This window comes from Peromyscus eremicus, chromosome 2 (genome assembly GCF_949786415.1).
Source record: "Peromyscus eremicus chromosome 2, PerEre_H2_v1, whole genome shotgun sequence".
NCBI classification, from domain to species: domain Eukaryota; kingdom Metazoa; phylum Chordata; class Mammalia; order Rodentia; family Cricetidae; genus Peromyscus; species Peromyscus eremicus.
In genome coordinates this window covers 150,783,004-150,806,889 of record NC_081417.1, presented here as the reverse complement: position 1 = coordinate 150,806,889, position 23,886 = coordinate 150,783,004, and the positions used below count along the sequence as shown (strand labels likewise).

General features: G+C 52.9%; 1 protein-coding gene across 1 annotated transcript in view; it reads right to left on the bottom strand.

Moving 5' to 3' along the window:
* Positions 1–5,213: 5,213 nt before the first annotated feature.
* Iffo2 (intermediate filament family orphan 2) overlaps positions 5,214–23,886 on the bottom strand; it is a 42,681-nt gene continuing 24,008 nt past the window's right edge. The window contains exons 2-9 of the mRNA XM_059255305.1: positions 17,424–17,484; positions 15,283–15,378; positions 13,970–14,110; positions 12,608–12,747; positions 9,014–9,134; positions 8,811–8,903; positions 7,810–7,940; positions 5,214–6,124 (exon numbers count right to left, since the gene is read on the bottom strand). Of these exons, the coding sequence (XP_059111288.1) occupies positions 6,019–6,124; positions 7,810–7,940; positions 8,811–8,903; positions 9,014–9,134; positions 12,608–12,747; positions 13,970–14,110; positions 15,283–15,378; positions 17,424–17,484 (889 nt within the window). The 3' untranslated portion in view covers positions 5,214–6,018. The remainder of the gene's footprint in view (positions 6,125–7,809; positions 7,941–8,810; positions 8,904–9,013; positions 9,135–12,607; positions 12,748–13,969; positions 14,111–15,282; positions 15,379–17,423; positions 17,485–23,886) is intronic.

The window sequence follows — 23,886 nt, the reverse complement described above, 5'->3', positions numbered from 1 at the left end:
AGAACCCCTATCTCAAACCACCCCCACTCACCCCCAAAAAACACTGCTTCTGAAGCCTGCTGTTAGGATAATGCCTGAGGGAACTACTATATTCCCAAGATACCAATATGTTTTCTCTTTTTTAAAGATTTATTTATTTATTATGTATACAATGTTCTGTTTTCATGTATCCCCACAGGCCAGAAGAGGGAGCCAGATCTCATTACAGATGGTAGTGAGCCACCATGTGGGTGCTGGGAATTGAACTCAGGACCTCTGGAAGAACAGCAAGTGTTCTTAACCTCTGAGCCGTCTCTCCAGCCCGTGTTTTCTTTATTCTAATAACATGTTTCTATGTCTCTGGCAGCGTGACCAGGGCATTTACTGTAAGGTCACTTCTATCCAATTCTACTTTGATATCACACTGGGCAAATTAGTCTCTGTCTTAGTTCGAGTTACTATTGCTGTGGTGAAACACCATACCAAAAGCAAGTTGGGGAGAAAAGGGTTTATTTGGCTTACACTTCCACATTGCAGTTCATCCTTGAAGGAAGTCAGGGTACAATCCTGGAGGCAGGAGCTGATGTAGAGGCCATGGAGGGGTGCTGCTTGCTCAGCCTGCTTTCTTATAGAACCCAGGACCACCAGCCCAGGGGTGGCACTATCCAGAATGGGCTGGACCTTCCCCTTCAATTGAGAAAACGCCCTACAGGCCTGCCCACAGCCTGATCTTTTGGTTCCCTCCTCTCAGATGCCTCTTGTTTGTGTCAAGTTGACATAAAAACTATCCAGTACAGCCCCTCTGGGCCTCAGTTTCCTCTTCTGTGGAATAGGATGATAAGGGCCACCTCAAACAGCCCTGTCACCTTGGACTTCTCCTTTTCCTCCCAGTTCCACCATTTGAGACGCGCTGGGAGATCTGAGCCAAGAACGATGACTAGGGAAAGGGCACTACATAAATGTGAGCAAGGAGCAGTGTCTCTTCACCCCGAAGACAGTTCTCAGTGGAGTGATGTCACTTTTGAATGTGGCCATTAAACAAAAGTAACTACAACAGTGAACTGCTGTGGGATGTTCTGTATGGCAAATGTGTTGCTAATTAGTCAATAAATAAAACACTGATTGGCCATTGGCTAGGCAGCAAGTGTAGGCAGGACAAGGAAAATAAAGCTGGGAAGTGGAAGGCTGAGTCAGAGAGACACTGCCAGCCGCCACGATGACAAACAGCATGTGAAGATGCCGGTAAGCCACGAGCCATGTGGCAAGGTATAGATTAATGGAAATGGATTAATTTAAGCTGTAAGAGCAGTTGGCAAGAAGCCTGCCATGGCTATACAGTTTATAACCAATGTAGGTCTCTGTGTTTACTTGGTTGGGTCTGAGGGCTGTGGGACTGGCAGGTGAGAGAGATTTGTCCTGAATGTGGACCAGGCAGGAAAACTCAAGCTACAGTGGACCATATCAAATCCAGAGCCATTAAATAAAAGTAACTAAAAACAGTGGACAGCCGGGCGGTGGTGGCGCACGCCTTTAATCCCAGCACTCGGGAGGCAGAGCCAGGCAGATCTCTGTGAGTTCGAGGCCAGCCTGGGCTACCAAGTGAGTCCCAGGAAAGGCGCAAAGCTACACAGAGAAACCCTGTCTCGAAAAACAAAACAAAACAAAACAAAACAAAACAAAAAAAAAAAAAAAAAAAAACCCAAAACAAAAACAAAAACAAAACAAAACAAAACAGTGGACAGTCTCAAATCCAGAGCCATTAAACAAAAGTAACTAGAATAGTGGACAGTATCAAACCCAGAGCCCAGCAGGTGCTTCTTGTAGATGTTCTGGGAAGTTTGTGAAATGGGGGCTTTGTAGCTGGTGGGACCTCAGCTTCAGACGGGACAGTGCCAATTAGCCTGGGACCTCTCTGGGGCTCTCCTCTTCAGCCAAGTCCTGCTTTATCTCCTTCTGGAAGATCTTACTGTGAGATGCAAACAGGTAGTGTGTGGCTCCCTATCTTATCACTCATTGGTTAATGTGTTTGCTTTAGTCTTCTGACCCTCCCACAATCACCACGACAAAAAGAAGCACACACCGTCTGTTCTAAGACATTTTTACTTTATTCAAAAGAAGCCGATATACAGGATATAAAGGGCACGGTATTTACAACAGTACAGTAAACAGGTTGGCTTTATGGTAGGTAGGGTCAGTAGTCTTTTAGTGAGTACAAACCCCTCCCGGGGATTTTCAGACCCAGCTGACAGACACAGCAACCGTGGGATAGGGTGGGGCTAAAAACCAGGTAGATGCTACAATGTGCATAAAGGGGACATTGTGGGGAGTTCACCACATTTCTTTGAGAGCTTGGGGGCGGGGCGGGAAAGGCGAGAGGTTTACCTAAGGCTCACACACAGCCCAACTGAGCCTGGAAATCTTCACTCACGGAAAATCCCCTCCCAGAGACAGTGTATGGCTTTGCTCAGACCCCTTCCGATTCCTCCCTGTAGGTGGTTACCCTTCCAAAGCCTAGCTTGGGGTCCCAGAGGGAGGACCCAGGTCTGAGGCAATCCTCCAGAGTCCTGCTCCTTTATCCAGGGACCAAAGACACAAGCTCGACCTTGGCCTGGAGTGGACACAGCCAGGGCTGAGCTCTCAGCATCTTGGGTCCCTTCTGTGCCTATTCCAGCTGCCTGACAACTCCAGACACCGTAAGCCCCAGGCCCTGAAGAAGTCCTATGTTCCCCAAGCCCACGGGGCTTCCCAACTCTGCCCCCCTACCCCCACAGCTGAGTGGGAGCAGAGGGGAGCTGGAGAAACTAATCAGAACCTACCTCTGAAGCACCCCTCCCCCACTCAGTTTCCTGCAGTCTACTTGCCTGTCCCCACCCCTACCCGTGGCCCCCACCCCCAGCTCTCTTTCAAGACTTCCAAGGAGCTGAGGGCTGAGGAAAGAAAGAAGCCACTTCTGCCCCAGCTGTGTGTAGTGAAGACGGAAGGCAGGGTGACTATTACACACCCCGAGTCAACGAGCATGGTGGCATCTCATCCACAGCAAAGTGCTGGGCCACCACGACTGCCTACCCTAGATTAAAAACCTTTTCCTTTCATAAAAATAGAGTCTCTTGCTTTATAAATAGAATACATTTAGCTTAAGTTACACCTTATCTGATCCCTTAGCCCACCCCCCCCCTCTTCCCGCCCCAAAGTCAAAGTGGTTTGACTCTCCATAGGTCATCTGAGCTCCACCCCCAGAGCAGAGTCCAACGTGGACAGGCCTTCCAGACACACGGCCACAGGGAGACAAAACTTCTTCCCAATCGTTCTCATTTGGAGGAGTGTGAGGGTGTGTGTGTGTGTGTGTGTGTGTGTGTGTGTGTGTGTGTGTGTTTCACAATCAACCAGGGACCTGAAAGGATGCCGCTGTCTCCCTGATGTGCCTGTGTATGTGGCCCCCAAACTAGGAGCGTGACCAAGGGCAACATGAAGAGCCCGTCTGAGAAGCCCTGAAACACCAGTGTCAATATGACACCGGGCTCAGAAATAGAAAACTCAAAAGGAAGTATGTACATGTTTACAAGGATGGACGAGTTTGTCCAGACTGGGCAGGCGCTGCCCCCAGTGAGCGGTGGGGTCTTTCTTGGCAAGCTGTGGGCTCACAGTGAGGGGACAAGCAGGGCCCACTGGCAACGAACTGAAAGAGAGAGAGGAGAGAGAGAGAGTGGAGGCCAGGCCCGGACCCCAGAACCAGCCCAGGAGGCATGACCACCATTCCCTGGCTCTTCTCCCATCATCCTCCTGCCTCGGAGCCTCACTCCCCAGGGGAAAGCAGACTTTGAAAGCCAGCAGGAAGGAACATGCTGGCGCCTGCCTTTCTCATACGTCCTAGACAAATGACCCATGTATACAGTTGGGAAAACAAAAATAACAACACAGGACACCAACTTCCAGGGTTACCTGCGTCACCCCAAACGTTTATACTGTAGCTTACTGTCTTAACTCTAGAGATATGTGTCACCACACCACCACCCTGAAGAACATCTAAGGGCCAGCTTCTACTCTGCCTGCCAGGCTCTCCTCAGCCTCGGCCGAGGAGACCCATGGGGGCAGCCATCTTCCTGCCCTCATGGAAACGGAAATCTTTACAGCAGCTAAGGTCCAGACCCATCTGGCTCTGATACCCTTTGGTTAAAATAAAAACAAAATATCAATAACACAATAGTAATAACCAGAAGCATATGAACCCTGTAACCTTTGAAAGAAGGATTGGTAAGAAGGGGGAGGGGAGGGGCTGTGTCGTCCCTCCAAGTACCTGCCAGAAGGGACTGTTGGGCCATCCAGAGATGATACGTGAATCCTTGCAGCCAGGCTGCACAGGGACCAGTGGGATGTGCCCCACCCCCCATCATGGAAAACACACATGAGAAAGGCCACCAAATTCTGATAAATTACGCCAACAAATACATTCTCTCTCTTCTCTATACATACATTGTCTATTATATACACTGGTTCTAAATGCCAAACAGATGGGGCCACTCACAGAGAGACATACAAAGATGCAGGGGAGAATCAGGGTACCACCACGGCTCCAGCCCAGAGTCCCCTGCCCTTCAACACACAGGCCTCAGAGGGCCATGGGTTCTGGTCCCTGGGTACATTTTGTTCCTTTGACCTCCAGAGGGAGCTCCTGGGTCAACAAAAACAACACAGGCCATCAAAACCACTAGAGTGGACACAAAAATAAGAACAAATAAAATAAAAATAAAACCTGATTGCTAGGTAAGTTCCCAGCTGAGACTAGATGGATGGTCTATCTTATGATCCCTTAACTCAGGCCCCTTGGAGCTTTGGGGAAGCACTGGCTCAGAGTGACTCCCCAAGAGTCCAGCCAAGCGAGTATGGAAAAGCCTAGAAACAAGAATGAGGATGGTCCTCACTTGGGGCTTCTACTCCGGCTACCACCAGCCTGCCAGGAGCCTCACCACCTCCCTCCCCTTCCCTCACAAGGCTTTCTTCCAGTCAGAGGGACAATGGAGGACCAAGATGGCGCCATGGCGGACGGAGTGGGTACCAGTGGCCTGGCCCGTTCATACTTTCTCACAGAGAAATTACAACTGTGCAGCCCGGCAGGTGGCTGGAGAGACGGGAAAGAACATCAAGTCACCAGGACAATAAAAGACCACCACCCCACCCACCCCACCCACAGAGGTCCCCAAGAAAGCCAACAGTCCAGTGGGCCAGCTGACAGAATGCAGGCCTCACCAGAGGTCTGAATGGGACCATCTCCAAATTCACCGCTCACCCTCAGAGGCTATGAGGGTTTCATGCTAACCTTGGCCTCCCTCCCAGTTCCCAGGAGTCTGAGAGAGGGCCTGCCTTCCCCACTGATATAAGGCAAGCTGCTTTTTTGTTTTTGTTTTTTGCATAGTTTAAACAGTGAGGCTCTACCTTCCCCGACAGTGCCTTGCCCCAACACATCGCCACTAGATCCAAAAGAAAAAGAAAAAAATTGGTCTCCCCTCCCGGCATTCCATCGGCCTCTCTCTCCTTCAGTGGGTGAGAAAGAACTAAGGAGTCCTCCTCACCCAGGTCTGGAGGTAAACGGCCCCCTTCTTCTGGAAGGCAGATTCCCCCAGGTGGCCACCAACTTGAAGCCAGTCAGGGCCAGGACAGAGGGAGGGAGGGCAAAGCTCGTGGTCAATCAGAGGAGCAGGTGGGAGTGACAAAACCAAGAGATACCACACCCAGGCCCCACCCTCGCCTTAAGAGTTTTGTATAAAAAACACCTGCTAGGAAGAATTCTTTGGAGCTCAAAGTGGCTCAGCTTAAGGGAGAAGGCACAGTTGCATCGTCGCACAGAAGTCTGCATTTGTGATGTGGAGGACGGTAGAAAATCGACAGCACCATTCCGTGGGCGAGTGGTGGGCGGTGGAGGAAGGAAGGAAGCAGCGGTCCCGCTGGGCCTCCAGAGGAGGAAGGACAGAGTCTGTGTGGCTCAGTGAGGAGAGCAGCCTGGGCCCCATCACCAAGACCACCAGTTGCCCAGGGCCTCCATTATCAGCTGACCATGGGCTCCACATCTGCCTCCCGCTCCAGGTCATCCTGGATCTCATCTGTACTTCCTGAGTCGCTGCTGGCCACAGAGCTGGGGGACGGTGAATTCCTGCAAAGCATGGAAGGAGGAGACTTTCAGCGAGCAGCTGGGGTCCCCTGACATCCCAGGAACTCCGGGCAGTCACACCTGTAAAAACACACCCTAAGGGGCTGGGTGAGCGGAACATTGTCTAGTGCGCACACGGCCCTAGGTTCCACCCCTGGCAAAACAAAACAAGAACCAAACAGGATCTACGCTGAGGGGCTCCCGCCATAATCCTTGCCCGGGCTACACTTTTCCCCAGCTCATGTAGGTTCCATGAACTGCCTATGACTCTTGCGACTCCTTGGGACCCCTGCCCTAGCCACTGCTTAGTCTAGTGTGTGGGAGTGGGGGTCACGGGTCCAGCTTGGTTCCTCATGCTGTAACCATCCATCATTCCTGGTCTGAGCACAAAGTGGTACCCAGTAAACCCGAGAAAACTGAGAGCATACGGAGACTACACACACTGGAGGAAACAGCCCCGGGTTTCAGTCTGCCCAAGGCGGTCTCTGGCAAGCAGTTCCACTTGCCTATAACAGTGGGTCCTAGGGGATTCCATGAGCTAAAGGCTGGACAGGTGAAGCCGACCTCTGCTACCCACTACGCTTCCCTTACAGCCACTGCTCCCTCATACACAGTGACAACAGGAAAGAAAGCTGAGCTCTGTGCCAAGCATTCCCATCCTTCTATCTGTGTCTGTCCCCCAACAGGGCTGCAGATCCTGACGGGGGTCTGCCTCTGCATTCCACATCTGACACACAGCCCCGTGTGGGCGGAGCTGAAAGATGAGAAAGGGGAAGGACACAGTAGGAGCCTAGTCAGCAGCAGAGAGGTGTGCCCTGCCCGCTCTGGCTTTCCAGTCATCAGACCCTGTGCTGGGTAGGTTTTTTGTTTTTTTTTTTTTTTGTTTTTTTTGTTTTTTTTTTTTTTTTGGCACCTTGACACAAGCCAAAGTCATCTGGGAAGAGAGGACCTGTTAAGAAAATGGCTCCACCAGAATGACCTGTAGGCAAGTCTATGGGGGTGTTTCATTTTCTTAATTAATGAATGATGTGTGTGTGTGTGTGTGTGTGTGTGTGTGTGTGTGAGAGAGAGAGAGAGAGAGAGAGAGAGAGAGAGAGAGAGAGAGAGAGAGAGAGAGAGAGAACAGCGCACTGCGGGGGGGGGGGGTGATGCCAACCCTGGGCAGGTGGATGGAACAAGCCAGGGAACAGTATCGCTCCATGGCCTTTGCTTCAGTTCCTGGTTCCGGGTTCCTACCCTGACTTCCCTCAACAGTGGACTGTGATGTGGAAGTGAAACCCTTTCCTCCCCAATTTGCTTTTGGGCATGCTGTTTTATCACAGAAATAAGCTAGCGCAGATGGTCTTGCACACAGGGTGCCTTTGACAACTATCTGTTGAGTCAATGGTTTTTTTGTTTGTTTGTTTTGTTTTGTTTTTAACAGAAGCTCTGTGAGATTAGGTACATAAATCACCTAGCACAGAGTGGTATGCTTATACTGGGGTCTTAGGTGGATGGATGGATGCATGTATGCATGGATGAATGGACGCATGGATGCATGGATGCATGGATGGATGCATGGATGCATGAATGGAAGGAAGAACAGACAAATGGTCAGCAAAGTGAAAATGTAGTGAAGGGGCATGATGCAGCCCCAGAATGTCTCTCTAAGGCCCCCACCACAGAAGTTTAGAGGAGCAGGGGCCAACCTGTCTGCAGAGCCTTTGATGAGTCGGCGGCAGGTCTCCATCTGCACATCCAGGCCTCGCTTCATGCTGCACATCTCCATGTACTCATGCAGATGTCGGTTCATGTCGCTCTTGGCTGTGGCCAGCTCCAGCTGGAAGGAGTCAATGCGGAATAAAGGTGGTGAGGGGGACCTTTGAACCTCAGATTGCCAGCAGCAGCAACCACCCTCCTCCACCCAGGCCATCCCTGGCGCCGTCCAAGCCATGCCTGGACACTGTGCTCTCAAGGCTCTGCCTTGTGGGTATCAACCTTCCTTATTCTCTGCACATGGATCAATATTCTTTAGACATGCTTCTGGTCAAAGGGGGAATAGTTGCTTAGCAACCCCAGAGTCAGTCTGTCCGGCTAACCCCCACTGATTCAGGGGACTTCCCTGTACTCAGCATCTCTGGCTATGGGCAGGAACAGAAAGCTCTTCATGTTTCTGAGCCTTCTCCTATACTGTTACACCTGCTCCTCTAGGGAGGAGGGAGGAGGACTCTAGGCTTCTCCTTCTCCAACAGAAAGAGCACTAACTCTTGTATAGCAGTGGTCAAGCACACTGGCCTGAATATTGCTTCCTGACTTGGAAACAGTGGGGAAGTGGCTTGGCCTCTTTGGACATCATTATTCCTCTGCATGGGCACCCAGTCCCTACAGCCAAGGAGGAGGTAAGGATAACCCAGAACAACCAGAGCTGACTTCGGAGTGATGCCAGATGATGCTAGGCATTGGCTAAGCCTGTTACGGGCACTCTCCTGCCTCAGCCTCTTTAGGGGAGGCAGGAATCACTGCCAGACTTCACAGATTAGGAAACCAATACCCTAATAAGGACAGGTTTGCGATGCCAGGCTCCTGACTCCTGACCCCTTGCATGTCCCATTTTGTAAGCCTGCATTTCCACGGACACTTGATCACCCAGGATCTCAACTATGCGGCCCCCAGGAGACTCAGTGGCAGGCTCCATGGCCCGAGCTCTTACCTCGATCTGCCCTATCGTCTCCTGGTACTCCTTGTCTCTCGTCTTGAAGAAGGACTCAGTCTCATGGATCAAGTTGCCCAAGTTTTCTTCTTGCTGGGGAGACAGAGGGGACAGTTTAGCTGGGGAGCAGGCTGCATGAAAAGGGCAAAACTGGGGGCTCATGGGAAAGAGGCGCCCCCCGAGAAGGTGGGTCTTGGGCTCACCTCGCCCTGCAGGTCAATGGTCGGGTTACAGTTGGTGAAATCCTCCCATAGCAGCAGGGTGTCTTCATTCTCTTCCCAAGTCAGACTGTCACAGTCGTCATCGAAATCAAAGGTCTCCCGCCTGTAGGTGACATCAGAAGGCATGACTGAATAGAAGCCAGGCTCCTGGGGTGCATACAGAGGACAGAAAGTGGCACCTTCCCAGTGAGTGTGTGCCCATAAGGCGGGTCTCAAAAAAGAGGGGGTGGCAGCCAAAGCCAATTGTCTCATGCAAAAAGAGCTCTAGCCTTTCAAAATACAGAACGTCTCTGTACAATTAGAAGTCTGGTTTTAGGTCAAAAGTAGTGTGGTGCATGTCTATAATCCCAGAATTCGGGAGGATGAGGCAGGAGGGTCAAATTCAAGGCCAGCCTGGGCTACATGTGAGTTCGTATCAGCTTGAGCTATGGTATAAAACCTTGTGTCACTCTCCTACACCCCGGCCCCCAGGGCTAGTGAGATGACTGGGCAGTGAAAAACACTGCTCTTGCAGAGGACTGGAAATCAGTCCCCAGTGCCCACATGGCGGCTTAAAACTGACTGTTGACACTGGTTCCAGGGGCCCTGATACCCTCTTCTGGACTACCAGCACTACATGTTCATGATGCCCAGGCACACACACAAAGAAAACAAATCTGTTTTTAAATCTCCGCAGAATCTCTCTCTCTCTCTCTCTCTCTCTCTCTCTCTCTCTCTCTCTCTCTCTCTCTCTCTCTCTCCTTTAGACATGCTTCTGGTCAAAAGAGGCAAATCCAACCATACTCCTCACATTTTGCAGATGAGGAGACCATGGCTCAGAAGGAACCGCATTTGCTCAAAGCCACCAACAGTGTGTAGCAGGGGCAGGCAACAAACCTTCTGGTTCTCTAGCTTTGAAAGCAACTAAGGCGAGCCTCCAGCCTGGGCATTAGCATGATTGTTAGTTTCATTTTACAGGTTAGCAAACTGAGACTCAAGAAAGATTGGGAACCCCTTAAAAAAAAAAACATTCCATCTGCTGGGTATGGTGGCATACATATGCCTTCTTCTTTTTTTAAATGTGCATTGGTGTTTTGCCTGCATGTATGTCTGTGTGAGGATGCCAGATCCCCTGGAACTGGAACCACAGACAATTGTGAGCTGTCATGTGGGTGCTGGGAATTGAACTCGGATCTTTTGGAAGAACAGCCAATGCTCTTAACCACTGAGCCATCTCTCTAGCCCCATATGTACACTTTAATCCTAGCACTTAGGAGGCAGAAGAAGAAGGGTCTCCATGAGTTCAAGGCCAGCCTAGTCTATGTAGCAAGTTCTAGCCCAGCTAGGGCTACATAGAGCGACCTTGTCTCAAAAGAAAGCAAACGAACAAACAAATCCTGGGAATACAGGCTTGTGCTGCCATGTCCGGCTGAGCTTACATCAGTGGCACAGGAGGGTCTGAAGACTTCCATTCCGGGCTCTCCCATTGTCTATGCTTCCCCTTTCTCCATTCTCTCCTGACTCTTCTAGAGCTCTGCTCTACATCAATCATCAAAGTTATTAGCTGGGGACCAACGGGCAGTGACAGAGAGACTTCTGATAAAAAAACTTCCTACAGCGCCCCTAGAGGCAGGCCAGGCTGGTTCCCTTGCCTCAAAGCAATTCTTGTAGGAGCCTGTAGGTGGCGCCCGTGAGTCAGGAAATAAGCATGGGGTTGGCTATTGGAGGAGGCGATTCTGAGCCCCTCGGGTCCACCCATTAGCACATCACACAGTCCACTACTGACTTCACTTCCTTTCCAGCGTCTGAGGTCTGAAGGAAAGCCCTGCTGAGGGATGGCTCCCCAGAACAGACAGGAAGATGGATGAGAGCAGAGACGGAAAGAGCCCCCACCCCTCCCAGGGACTTTGGAAGGCGGTTGAAATTCCTCTCAGCCTTGGTCTGAAGCCCAAGCCACTGATCTGGATCAAAACAAACAAGGTTCTGACCCGGGTGCGTCATTCAGAAGCCTCACTGGGACTGGCTGGGGCTGGACCACGAGCTCAAGGAGAAATCGGGTGGGAAGGAGACGCTACTGAATCGGTCATTAACACCAGCCAGAGCAACAGGAGAGGGCTAGAGGGTGATCAGAGGGTTTTCTTTTCTTAACTTAGACGACTTTAAAGCCAGACAAATCTAATTAGACATTGAACCTGTCAACACTCCAGTGCCCACCACATGAGGGATCGCGTCTCCATTGCTCACAGCTGAAGGCAATTTCTACACACAAGCAGCCCTTGCCAAAGGCGCCCCCAGTTCAGCTCTCCGGATGGGTACCTCTTCACTGCACCTCATTTCTGACCAACTTGACAATTCCCTAGGGACGTCATGAAATACTTCAGGTAATTGATTTCTTCTGAGGAGAAGAAATTATTAAACAAAATTAAGGCGATTTGGGGTGTCTGAGCATCTAAGAGTGACTTAGGCTCAGGAATTCCCAGAGTAACCTTGGGAAAACCCAGACCCAAGCCACATTTCTTTTCCCAAGCCTAGAGATGCAGCTCAGTTGGGAGCGCTTGCCTATCATGCATGGGAGGCCCTGGCTTTGATCTCCAGCACCGCAGAAACCAGGCATGGGTCCTGGTATTCAAGGGGTGGAGGCAGGAAGATCAGAAGTTCAAGGTCATTCTAGACTACATAGCAAACTTGAGGCTAGCCTGGGCTACATGAGCCGGCATCTTAAAACCAAAACCAAAAGAGGTGGGAGTTGGGGGACACCCTCTTGTCAGGAGGTGAGAGCACGTATCTGGAGGAGACTTGAGTTGAGAGATGAACCAAGAGTTGAGGGGTGTCCTTGGTATTGTCAATAGCAAATGTCCAGCCTCATCTCGGTTCTGTTTGAAGGGAGGTGTCAGGTATCAGGTGAGGAACTCCCAACTCCACTCTGCCTGTCCTCTCTAAGTACCTAGCTAAGTCAAAGAGGGACCAGCCAGGGACAGTGACGCAGCAGACAGAAGACGGGCATCTCTTCCAAGCAGGAAGGTGGCTAAGGGAACAGAGCACTGAACCATGTAGGCGGCCTTGGCCCTGCCCTACTGTGTGCTCCTGAAGTGCTTCCCCCTTGCGGAGCTCAAAGAGCTGGTGGCCTGAGCTTTGGTGGTACCCACTGTGGCAGAGTCCAGGTGCCCAGGAGCATGGGGCTCCCAGCCCCGCCCCTGACTCACCCAGCATCCTCTTCCAATCCCACCTCCGGGTACCGTATGGATTAGAGTTAAAACTGGATCAGGATTCAGAACAAAGCACCAAATAGGCCAAGGCCACAGTGCTACCCTAGCCCCAGGGCAATATATTCAATGGGTTCTGGTGCACCAGATCTAGGGTTTGGTAGGGGAGTCCTGAATGGTGGCATGTGTCAATTTCTTGTAATGACAAAGTCTAAGCTACCAATGTGACATCACTGAGCCTGCACATTGAGAGAACACACACACACACACACACACACACACACACACACACACACACACACAGAACCCAAACTCTTCCAGAACACATCACATCTGGGGCTCTTCTCAGCCACTCCACTGATATGTCCCCTGGCTGGGCAACCTAGGTACTCACAGCTGGTTAAACATGCGCTTCATCTCATCGGTGATGTTCATGGAGCCGACCTCCTCATCTGAGAACCGATTCACCTCCCCATCCTGCTCGGAGACGTCATCATCTGAAGCCACCTTACGATCTTTCTTCTTAGGGACCACCTGGACAGGGAAGGAAGAGAGCAAGGTAACTGGGGTGCTTGGCTGGAGTGGAGAGCAAGGGGTGATCCTGGAAGGGAACCAGTGTCCCCAGGAGTGGATGGAGCACGGCTGGGGCCAGCCACCACTGCAGGGAGCTGCATAGGTGTTCTAAGAAGCAGGCAGCGTTAGCAGGAAGCATGAGGCACGAGGCATGCAGGGCGGAGAACGGAGACACAGGGACCAAGTCCTGCCCGGGGAGGCCTAGCGATTGGGCCAGCTCAGCTCGCCCATCACCAGAAAAGCAGCCCCATGATTGGAACAATGGTAGGCCAGACCGGGGTATCATCACCTGGGATGTCTCAAAGCCAGCCAGAGAAACCAAGAAACCCTGACAAAGCTCAAAATAGCTGCATGCTTTCAGAACCTTCCTCTCCCATGCAGAGGCATGGAGGGTTCACCAAGCAGACAAGGCCCGAGCAAAGGACTGCACAGCACTCTGCAGGGATCAGTCCCTCAGGAGGAAGCAAGAAGGCGTGAGATGGAGAAAGGACTGGGGAGGAGCCGACCTCCCCCAACCATGTCCAGAGTCGCACACGGAAAGCAACAACACACTGCTCTGCCTGGGCTCAAGCACAAGCCAAACTATGACCCAAAACTTCTGAGAATGACGCGTGCCCTCTGTCAGCAGGACCACACCCAGGCCCTCTCCAGAACTGCCCGTTGGTGCCAACTGACGACCGCCTCCTCTCTTGCATGGGGAACCAGGGGAGGGGGGATACATGTACAGAACACTTTGGGAGAATGAGAACTAGGCAAAATCCAATAGCTTCTCTTCGGGACCCCTGAGGGCCAGTTGTCAGGGCTCCCCATCTCCTGGCCAGGGCTCCCTTACCATGGGAACAATGCGGAGTCTCAGAGAAAGAGGCTACGTGAGAAATGGTGGGCACAGGGTAAGCGTGAGGAAACGGCCTGGAGGGCCAGGAGATCTGGGTTCCAGCCCAGCTCTACCATGTCCTTTCTTGGTACCTCCTATCATGCCCCAAGGCCTCAGTCTCCTCAGCTGTAAACTACAAATCCCCAAGTTTGTGTCTCCTTAAGGGAGGTCAGAGGGTCAGGTGACTGACTACCTCAGGATGAGGTGAGCGGAATGTGGGGGGAAAGAGGCGTCGACAGGTTGTGGTGGAGGTCAGGGCTGCTCTAAGAGGTTGGGGTGGGGACTGGTGAGGGGACCGGCCCTGGTCACCTGGAAGATCTTGGACACGTCTTCCGAGTTGCGCTGCTGTGCGACATCGCACAGCTTAGCCGTGATATCGATCCGGCGGCAGATGTCCATGTCCACCTTCATAGCCTTTTCTTGGATCTTTGTGTCCAGGTCTGTCATGGGCTGCAGGGAGGACAGCAGGGGTCACGTGAGCGAGGGACGGAGCAAGCAGGAGGGGCGATCAGAGGAGTAGGGAGCACCCTGGGGGTGGGGGGAAGTGTTGAGCCTTTCCTGGGGGTGGAAGGTTGGTCAGCACTGCTCAGGGTAGAAAGGGACATGGGGACTTGGGGAGGGAGGAGGTGAGGCTGTGTGTGCTGGTCCCCCTCGGGGCTGCAGGGCACAGCAATGTTGGTTGAGTGGGAGCAGAAGACAAGCAAGAGCATGGAGACTGTTGAGAGGTACCTTCCGAGGCTGGGGTGTCACTCAGTGAGCGAGCATGTCACCTAAGGCGGCCACGGCCGTTGGCTTAATTCCCCAGCACACACACACACACAAAAGTGCACAGACTCCCCTTCTGTTCCCACCCTCATGCCCCACTGTCCCCCATAACACGCCTGCCTCAGCAGTTCTCTCTCTCTCCAGATTCCTGCCGCAGATGACAGCAGGGGTCACATAAAGAGCGAGGTTCCCTCCGCACCCAAATGAAGGGAGACAGGTGGCCTCCACCTGGGTCCCACTGCTTCTCCTAACCACACTCAACTGCGTGTCCCTGAAAGCCAGGAGCTGAGCCGGGCTGAGTCACCAAATTCAGGCACCTTCTCCTTCGAATGGGCTCTCCTGGCAGACTGCCCACTGCCTGAAGACAGCAAGACACTCAAGGTCCAAGACTCAAGGAGGCCTACGTGGCTAACAGCTGTTTCCATCCATGGCCAGTCTCTCGGAGGGACCCCAAATGGCCAAGAAGACGCACACACCAGCCATCCCCAACGTAACCAGGACACCCTACAGGAGGATGGGCTCCCTGAGCCTGAAGTCCCTGGGGTTGTCACAGCCAAGTCCATTTGGTCGCCTGTGCTCTGCAGACACCAAGGTCGCCACGCGGCGAGCTGGGGAGAGTCGAGCAGCACATACAGAGGTCAGGGGCCCGAGGAGGAGGAGGGTGATGGGTTAAGCAGCGGTTAAAGCCTCTATTCGGACATAGGGAAGCGATGTGGGGAGGGCGGGGAGGCGCCTGGTCCCCGATGCATCCCTCATCGGAACAAACCAGCCAGCCACGACTGTAACCATAAGCCGAGCGTTTGGCATGATGGGAAAAGGGAGGTCATGGTGCCTAGGGTGACGGCCACGCCACTTACGTCACTCATGAGCCCTTTGAACACCACCAGCTCGGCTTTGAGCCGTTCGATTTTCTCGTTCATCTCCTCCTGGATGGCCTCAGCTTCTTGCGCTGCCTGCGGACGGATGAAGACAGGCAGGCTTTAAAGGGGGAGGAGAGGATGGACGGACACCTGGGTCCAGTGTCTTACTAAGCTAAACATTTGCATCCCTCAGCCTGGCCTGACTGCCAAGCCATGCTGACTGTTCACAACGCTTCCTGGGGGTCATTTACGCAAAGAAAAACGAGTAGCTATCAGGAGCAAAGGGTAGGTTAAGGCCAGCAGGCTCCCCAGCACTTGAAAACACAAGGTCAACCCCCAGTCCACCACGTGCCAAGGACCGACCAGCTTTGGCCTTGAAAATGATAACTTCATGTCTGTTGTTCTAACACAGGCATTTGAAGGTGTTGACCGGGTGTAGGCATGTTTGTGCAGGAAAAGCTGGGAGGTCACACAAAACTGATGAACCAGAAGGAAGAACAGATATTATTACAGATAATTTTGATCTTTTGTGATTTTATGGACTTTTCCAACATCTGACTGTGAATATGTTGTAAAATATTTTATTATAAAGAAAAAAAGGACATTTGTCTCTTTCCTTTACTTTTTCTCTGAGACCAAACTCCCTCTGTAGCTGAGGGTGACCTTAAACTTCTTTCATTGTTGTTCATTTGTTTTTCAAGAAAGAGTTTCTCTGGGATCCCTGGCTATCTTGAAACTTGCTCTGTAGACCAGGCTAGCCTTAACCTCAGAGATCCGCCTGCCTCTGCCTCCCAAGTTCTCGGATTAAACGTGTCTGACAACATTCCCAGCTCAACCTTGAACCCGCTCCTGGCTCTACTTCCCAAATGCTGGGGTTACGGGTGTGCACTGCACACTGCTTACAGTGGGAACCTGGGGCTGGGGTTACGGGTGTGCACTGCACACTGCTTACAGTGGGAACCTAGGGCTGGGGTTACGGGTGTGCACTGCACACTGTTCACAGTGGGAACCTAGGGCTGGGGTTACGGGTGTGCACTGCACACTGCTTACAGTGGGAACCTAGGGCTGGGGTTACGGGTGTGCACTGCACACTGTTTACAGTGGGAACCTAGGGCTAGGGTTACGGGTGTGCACTGCACACTGTTCACAGTGGGAACCTAGGGCTGGAGTTACAGGTGTGCACTGCACACTGCTTACAGTGTGAACCTAGGGCTTTGTACATGCTGAACAAGCATTCTACTAACTGAGCTGTGTATCTCACTGTCTGGAAAATAAATATTTCAAACGTCTGAAAGTGATTTGAATTTTTAACTAATTCTAAAAATAATTAATTCTAACTTTTAATATTTTCTTCCATGCTAGATAGAGATCAAACTTGGAGCTATGCATAAGATATGCAAAGTGCTCAGCCACTGAGACACACCTCCAGTCCAACTTTAAAAACAAATTGGTTTTGTTTTGTTGAATCAGGGTCTCATGAAACCAAGCTGCCTGGAACTCACTATGCAGCCTAGGCTGACCTTAAATTCCTCATCCTCCTGCCTCCACCTCCCAAGTAATTATAGGTGTGAGCCACCACACCCAGCTGTAAAAAAAAAATTAAGCTAACTCTGCATTGCTGTCTCACGGTGTTGCTGGTCTTGACCCATGTGACAGAGGAAGAACGGAAACCAGGCTGAAGATAGAGTGTGCTGCTCAGGGCCCCCGGGAAGTATGTGAGTGGCGCAGCCCTGAATTCAGAGTAGCCAGAGAGAGCAGCAAGGGGAATGTCCTCAGGTCTATCCCAGAGCCTGCTTGGGCTGGGGGCTACCAGGCGATGTCTCCCCAGGTCTCTCCAAAGCATCAGTCCTAATTGGAGGAACTTGCAGTTGGAAGGTCAAAGGGACCCAAAGATCACCTAGCCCAGTGGCACTTGGAAGTTGAGAGGCAGGAGAGGGAAGCAGCTGGCCCCAGTCATCCAGGAAGACCCAGACTTCCCGAGTCCTGTGCCTGAGCTCTTCTGCCCTGTAAGGCTTGGCCCAGGTGGCGGAGAGTGATCAGGGCAGGGGCTATGCTAGGACTCTTCAGCCAGCTTTCGCCATCATGGCCCCACAGCTAACCTGCAAACCTCTCTGGCTGGGGACTCTGCAGACTCTTACCTCCTGCAGTGTGTCCACCATGGTCTGGAGGTTCATACGCTTGGCCAGCTCTTCCTCCCATCTGCAACACCAAGAAGAACACATGGTCAGACCACCTCCTCCTGCCAGTCCCCCGTTCCCACCCTCATCTTCCACGCAGGGCAGGGAAGATGCCTAGGAAAATCTGCCTGCCAAACAGGACCTCTCAGTCTAGAGTAAGGGGAGCAACAAGACAGTGAGCAGGCTGCTGCTAACCACAAGGCCGGGCGGTTGGCAAATGCCACCTCTGAGGCACAAGCATGGTACTATGGGGACAGATGGGCAGGACCACCGCCTATCCCATGCAAACCGTGAAGGGCTGTACAGGTGCTGCTGGTCCAGCTATAGGCTTTCGGGCTCTTCTCTGTAAGAAGCAAGTTTCCATGCTAAACACTACTATCAGATGGGTTATGTGTTCTGCAACACACCATATAGGCCACAAACATTACCTGTGCAGGTTTTAGAGCCTTACAGATGTGGAGACTAGCTCAGTTGGTTAAATATCTTGCCCAAAGGCACACACCTAATCCATGGGTAGGTCTAGCCCTCCTTGCTCCAGTGTTTCTTATATGCCAGACCCTGAGAACTTTGTGCATATTGTTTTATTTACACACCCGCTGGATGAAGCCGAAGAGGAAAAGACAGGGGCTAAGCACGCACGTAATGTGTGCCCCGACATTAACCATGCAATGGGGAGGGGCAGCGGCAATCGGGGGGACTCTAACAAAGGTAACAGCACAGCTTCCCTCTAGAGAGGTCTACATGATGCAGCTCAGGCCTCCAGTAGTGCATGGGATGGATGGCACCATTTTCACCGTGTGACATCAGTTAAGCACAGCGGAGAGACCCTCCCCAATATTCAGTAAGGACAGGGAGCCAGGACTCGGTCTCCAAGACCGAGCACCTCACTAAGATCCCCTCCCTACCCGGAGAAGCTGGCAGCCTGTGCCTGACCTCCGCCTTGGGACAAACAGACAGGCTTCTGTCTTTCTTCACTCCATGCTACCCTCCCTACATGGTCGCTGAGCAAGGAGGTCTGAATCTCTTAAGAAGCTGTGGGGCCAGGCTAAAAATAGGCCAGAGGGAAGGACTGGATGAAGGGCTGGTTACATCACCAGCTTTTGGAAACAAGAGAAAATGGATACTGTTTGCACACACTGAGGAAAATTCCTCCTCTCTCCACACAAGCCAGCCCTGCCAGGCTCCCAGGAGACGTGAGTCCACTTCCGCCTTAACCAGTGGCATGGCAGGGCCCATATCTGCCCTAAGTTCAAGTCTGGAACTACAGAGCACAGAGGACTGGGAAGGGATCTCAGGGCTTCACCTGAATGGAACTATCTCCCTAGATTTCCCCCGCCCCCAACACAGAGAGAAACTGAGACCTAGGCTGCATTTGTTCAAGGTTACACAGTATGTCACGGATGAGGCTGAATCTAGAGCCAGGCCACTCTCATGGAGGCAGGCAGGGCTATCGAGAAGGGCTACCCTCACCACTGCTAGCAACCCAGGGTATTCAGGGCTTCCCCCGAGGGAGGTGAAGGCCTAGGACACAGGTCAGGGCTGAATCATCGCTCCTGGACACATTGCTCTGATGGGGGAGGACAGAGAAGGCGCAAGGGAGAGTGTGTGGTGCTGGCGGCAGTCCAGCCACTGGGGTCAGGCCCTCTCATGCCAACGACAGGAGCAACCAAGCAAAGCCTGAAGGAGAGAAAACGGCACACCACTGGTCCTCCCCACACCGCTCGTCCTCCTCACACCTTTGGTCCTCCCCACACCTTTGGACCTCCCCACACCACTGGTCCTCCCCACATCACTGATCCTCCCCACATCACTGATCCTCCCCACATCACTGATCCTCCCCACACCACTGGTCCTCCCCACACCAATGGTCCTCCCCACATCACTGATCCTCCCCACATCACTGATCCTCCCCACATCACTGATCCTCCCCACACCAATGGTCCTCCCCACACCAATGGTCCTCCCCACACCACTGGTCCTCCACACATCACTGATCCTCCCCACATCACTGATCCTCCCCACACCACTGATCCTCCCCACACCACTGGTCCTCCCCACACCCCTGGTCCTCCCCACATCACTGGTCCTCCCCACACCCCTGGTCCTCCCCACATCACTGGTCCTCCCCACACCCCTGGTCCTCCCCACACCAATGGTCCTCCCCACACCACTGGTTCTTCCCACACCCCTGGAATGCAGCAGAATACCCTTAACCTTTCCTCCAATTAGCCATCTAGCCAGAAGTCAGGCTTATCCACATCACCCATGCATGCCTTTGGATCTCCAGACAGGAACAGCAGCTGTTTATTGACAGATGTCAACAGAGTCTCACATACAGGACTCATTCTCTCATACATACATTGGCTTTCACATGAATTACTAATCCTCTCGGGTTTTTAATCCAAAACTACTTTGCAGATGAAGGAGCTGGGGTTCAGAGAGATGAAGTAATTTTCTGAAGCCACACAGCTGGTAATAGGGAACTGGGACACAAACCTCACTCAGCCTAGATCCTGCAGGTGAATCACCCAGCCATCTCGTCCCCACACAAAACCCATCCCAGCAAGTCTACACGAGGTGGACAGCTCCTGGGTGGTGCCAGCCTGCAGATGGCCCTCTGTGTGTCCACGCTATCAGTGCCTCGACCTCCCTGCCCCCCTCCCTCCCACCCCAAGCCCCGCACCCACTTCCATCATGTTTCCCAGGCTACACCCCAAGGGTGGGTTTGCACAAATGATTTCAGGGGCCTTTTATTTCCAAAGCTGGGGTAGGTGTGCAGCTGCCTTTCTGCCCCCCCCCCCCCCCCCCGAGATGAGTGACAGACCCTGAATGTGGACAGCAGCTGGCTGCACAGATTGGGCCCACTGCCCCAAAGAGATGTCCCTCCCAGGGGTGGCAGAGGAAAATCTGGCTCAGCGGGCTAATATGTTGACAATGCAGAAAATCTCTGCCCTTCAGCCACTAGCTGCCTGGACTATTAAAGGACAGACAGGTGGTCCATCTTCCCTAGGACCCAGCTTCACCAAAATCTGGTCAACGGAGTGGCTGGCTGAGGTTTCTGCACCTGTTTCCAGCACCATCCAAGCCCTGTCTGGGGCTGCCCACAGAGGGAGGCTTAGCCAGGGAGGGGACTTGCAAACAAGGAACAAAGGACATGCACTTAAAAGCTTCGGGCCAGGGGCTTGGTGGACACACTTTCCTGAAAGCCTTTGTTCCCAAACTCCTAGTAGGGTGCGGCTCTGAGCTGGACAAAGTGGCTGGGATCACCTTCAAGAGACCACCTGTGGGGCAGAAGGGTGGATGTTTCTATGCTGACACTCAGTCCTTCTAACATCTCTTAAGTGTGGGATGACGGACGCAAGAACTGGAGAGGAGGGTGCATTAATTCCCCAAGGACTAGCCCCATGTTGAAGACGAAGAGGAGGGCTTGGCCTCTAGGTAAGTGTTAGCCTGTTCTTCCCTCCTCCTCTGCCTCCTGGAATCTTCTCCCTTCTCCCATGCTGTCCCAAGTGTCATCTTCTCTCCACTGATCCTCTTCAAAAAAAAAAACAAAAAAACAAAAAACTCCACAGATTTTAGGCAGCCAGACCCAGGGACGAGGATCGGTCTTCCCAGGCAGCCTGGATGGGCATCATGTGCATGGCTCACAGCTCTCCCCTGAGGGACCCAGGCCCATGAGGCTAGGGAGAGTGATGGGAAGTGAGGCCACCTCTCCCCTCTTCACCATGGCACGGTGTGAGGGCACCACCTCACCTTCCCTGAGCACCCTGGGCCCCAGCTAAATGAAGCAAGGAGGCATAAAAAAGAAAATGAGCTCTCTGGACTGGGGGTGGGGGTGCGAAGGGAGAGCTGGGTCTAAAGCGGGAGGCCAGCCTCCCTACTCCTTCTCAGTAAGGAGGGGGATAGTCATGTCAATTCTCTTTCACCATGAGGGGTCCTGGGATTGAACTCAGGCTTGGTGGCAACCGCCTTTACCTGCTGAGCCATCTTTCTGACCCTTACTGAATGAAATGGGATGGATGCATGGATTAGATGCGTGGATGAGAAGATGAATAGGTGGGTGGGTGGGTGGATGGATGGGAAGATGAATGGGAGGGTGGATGAATGAGAGGAAGGATGAATGGGAGGGTGGATGAATGAACTGATCCACACTCAGGCCCCTTCCTTCAGCCTAAGCCCTGCCCCAGAATCTTATCTTTGTTTCCCAGCCTGGGGAATCCACAGCCAAATTCCCACACAGCCAGGCTCTCTGGGTGTCCTCTAGGCTCCCGTACCCCTCCTGGGGGAGGGGCGTGCACATCCCAGACAGGAAGCTGAAGGAGAAAGAGGAACCTTCCCCTCCCACTGCTCACAACCCTTCAAAGCCGGGAGGGGAGGCAGGGACGTCAGGACAATCAATGCAGGGAGAGGAAATGACTCCACAAAGTGACCCCGCCAGCCTCTGAGAGCAGGCCCCGCCACCACCTAAGCGGAAGAGGCACATGTGGGAGACTGGCAGCTGAAGGGGGAGGCGGCAGCCCCGTCACTGCCAGATGTGGTCTCTCAGCATTCCTGAAGAGCCAGTGCTGGGACCACGTGACAGATGAGAAATCTCAGCTGGCCACTGTGGGGAGGAGGGGACGACGGCTTTAAAGCAAGCCTAGTCCTGGCTGCCTGAACCAGGGCCAGTGCTCCCCCTCCTCCATCAGCTCAAAATGACACACAGACGCGGGAAGGAGCCCACGAAGCCTGGCTACGGAGAGGGAGAGGCGGAAACCCAAGCTGAAGCCGCTGGCAGAGGGGCTGACTCATGGGGCTTTCATATCCTGAGCAGTCAGAGAAAGGCTCAGCAGCCCCGGGAAGGAAGTGGGTGCAGCCCCTGCAGATAATTAGAACACCACAGAGAGCCTACGGCCCGTGGGGAGTCAGTCCTGGAGCCCCCAGGCTGTAGAGACAGACAGAAGTAGCATGGCAGAAACGAAGACATTCTGAAAATGAGACATCTGTGTCCCTCAATCCGACGTTCAGACTACACAAACAATGGAAGCTGAGACATGGCAATTTCCCCAGGAATCTCACAATGAAACAAGGAAAAGACCACAGCCAGAGCGGGGACCTTGGCTCCTGGAAAAGGATTCTTCCACACAGTTCTAACTGTCAGAGCACCTTACAGGACTACAGTGAAGCCAGACAATGATGGGCCCAGGTGGGCAGGACCACACTCTGTCCAGGACTCCATGCTCCAACCCATGGCCCCCTGTTTAAAGAGTTAACCTCACTTCAGGACCCCAAGAGGGACTTGAGGGGGGTCAGTGGATCCTTGTCCCTCTTCCCAATGTGACCACACTGAATACATCTCCCTTCTTCATACCATTAATTTAATTAGCTTCTCAAGGATGGGTGGCTGAACATGGCTTCTTGAGATACAGTCTGTGGCTCCCGTTTGGTAACATTTCACCTCCTGCCCCTACATTCCCCAGCTGTGAGATCCTGGGCAAGCCAACCCATCACCCTCTCTGGTGTTGGTTTCCCACCAGTGAGGTGGAAAACATCTCATTTCTGAGGACAGTTGTGGGGACCACTCTGCATGAAGAGGAGGAGGGTGAAAACCCCAAGTCCCAGCGCTGAATCAAGGCAGAGCATCACACCCAGCAGCTCACTTCAGTCTGGCTCCAAGAGCAGGCCAGGCAGACAGGGGAGCAGGCGGGAGCCTCAGGGTACCAGGAGGGAGCTGCAAGAATGGTCCCGCCTGGAAGCAGGCACACCCAGGCTGTCTCACTCAGGTGATAGGAAACAAGCGCAGGTGAGGCTGGGCTGGGGCCATCAGTGGAAAACTTCATTCCGGGCCAAGCGTGGGCCTGGACCTGGCCCTGGGTGGGGGTGGACGGCAGCCTCCTTCCCTATGGTCTGCCTATGACTGCTCTGCTCCACCCTACTCCTGCAGATGAGTTCACCCCACTGTCCTGCGGCAGGGCCAGGTACAGACAGACAAGGGGCTCCCAAGCAGAGTGGAGGCCCAGCCAGATGCCCTTCCGTGCTAGACAGGGGCTTCAGCAGAGACCAACTAGGGAGCCCTGGGCTGCACAACCCAAGGTTGGCTCTCCTGGGAAGACCCAGAGCTTCCACAGCTTCCCTGCATGCTCCAAAGGGGCTCGCTAACCTTGACTGAGTCTGGGTCCTCACTCCACACCACCCCCTTCTGTGTTGCAGCAGAATACAGAAATAATGGGGAGGTAGGGGCTGGGGTACAATGACAGAACCCAGCACCACCAACCACCAGCCCGTGCCCCAGGAAGCGAAAGGCTGAGCCACAAACCATGAGCCATTTCCCTCTTCCCCTCCTGGCTTCCTCTTCCCTAGACTGTGAGGACATATTCTTCCTTGAAGATGACAACCAGGGACCTCAAGCTACCCTCCAGTAGGGAGCCCTGCACTCCCATGCTCC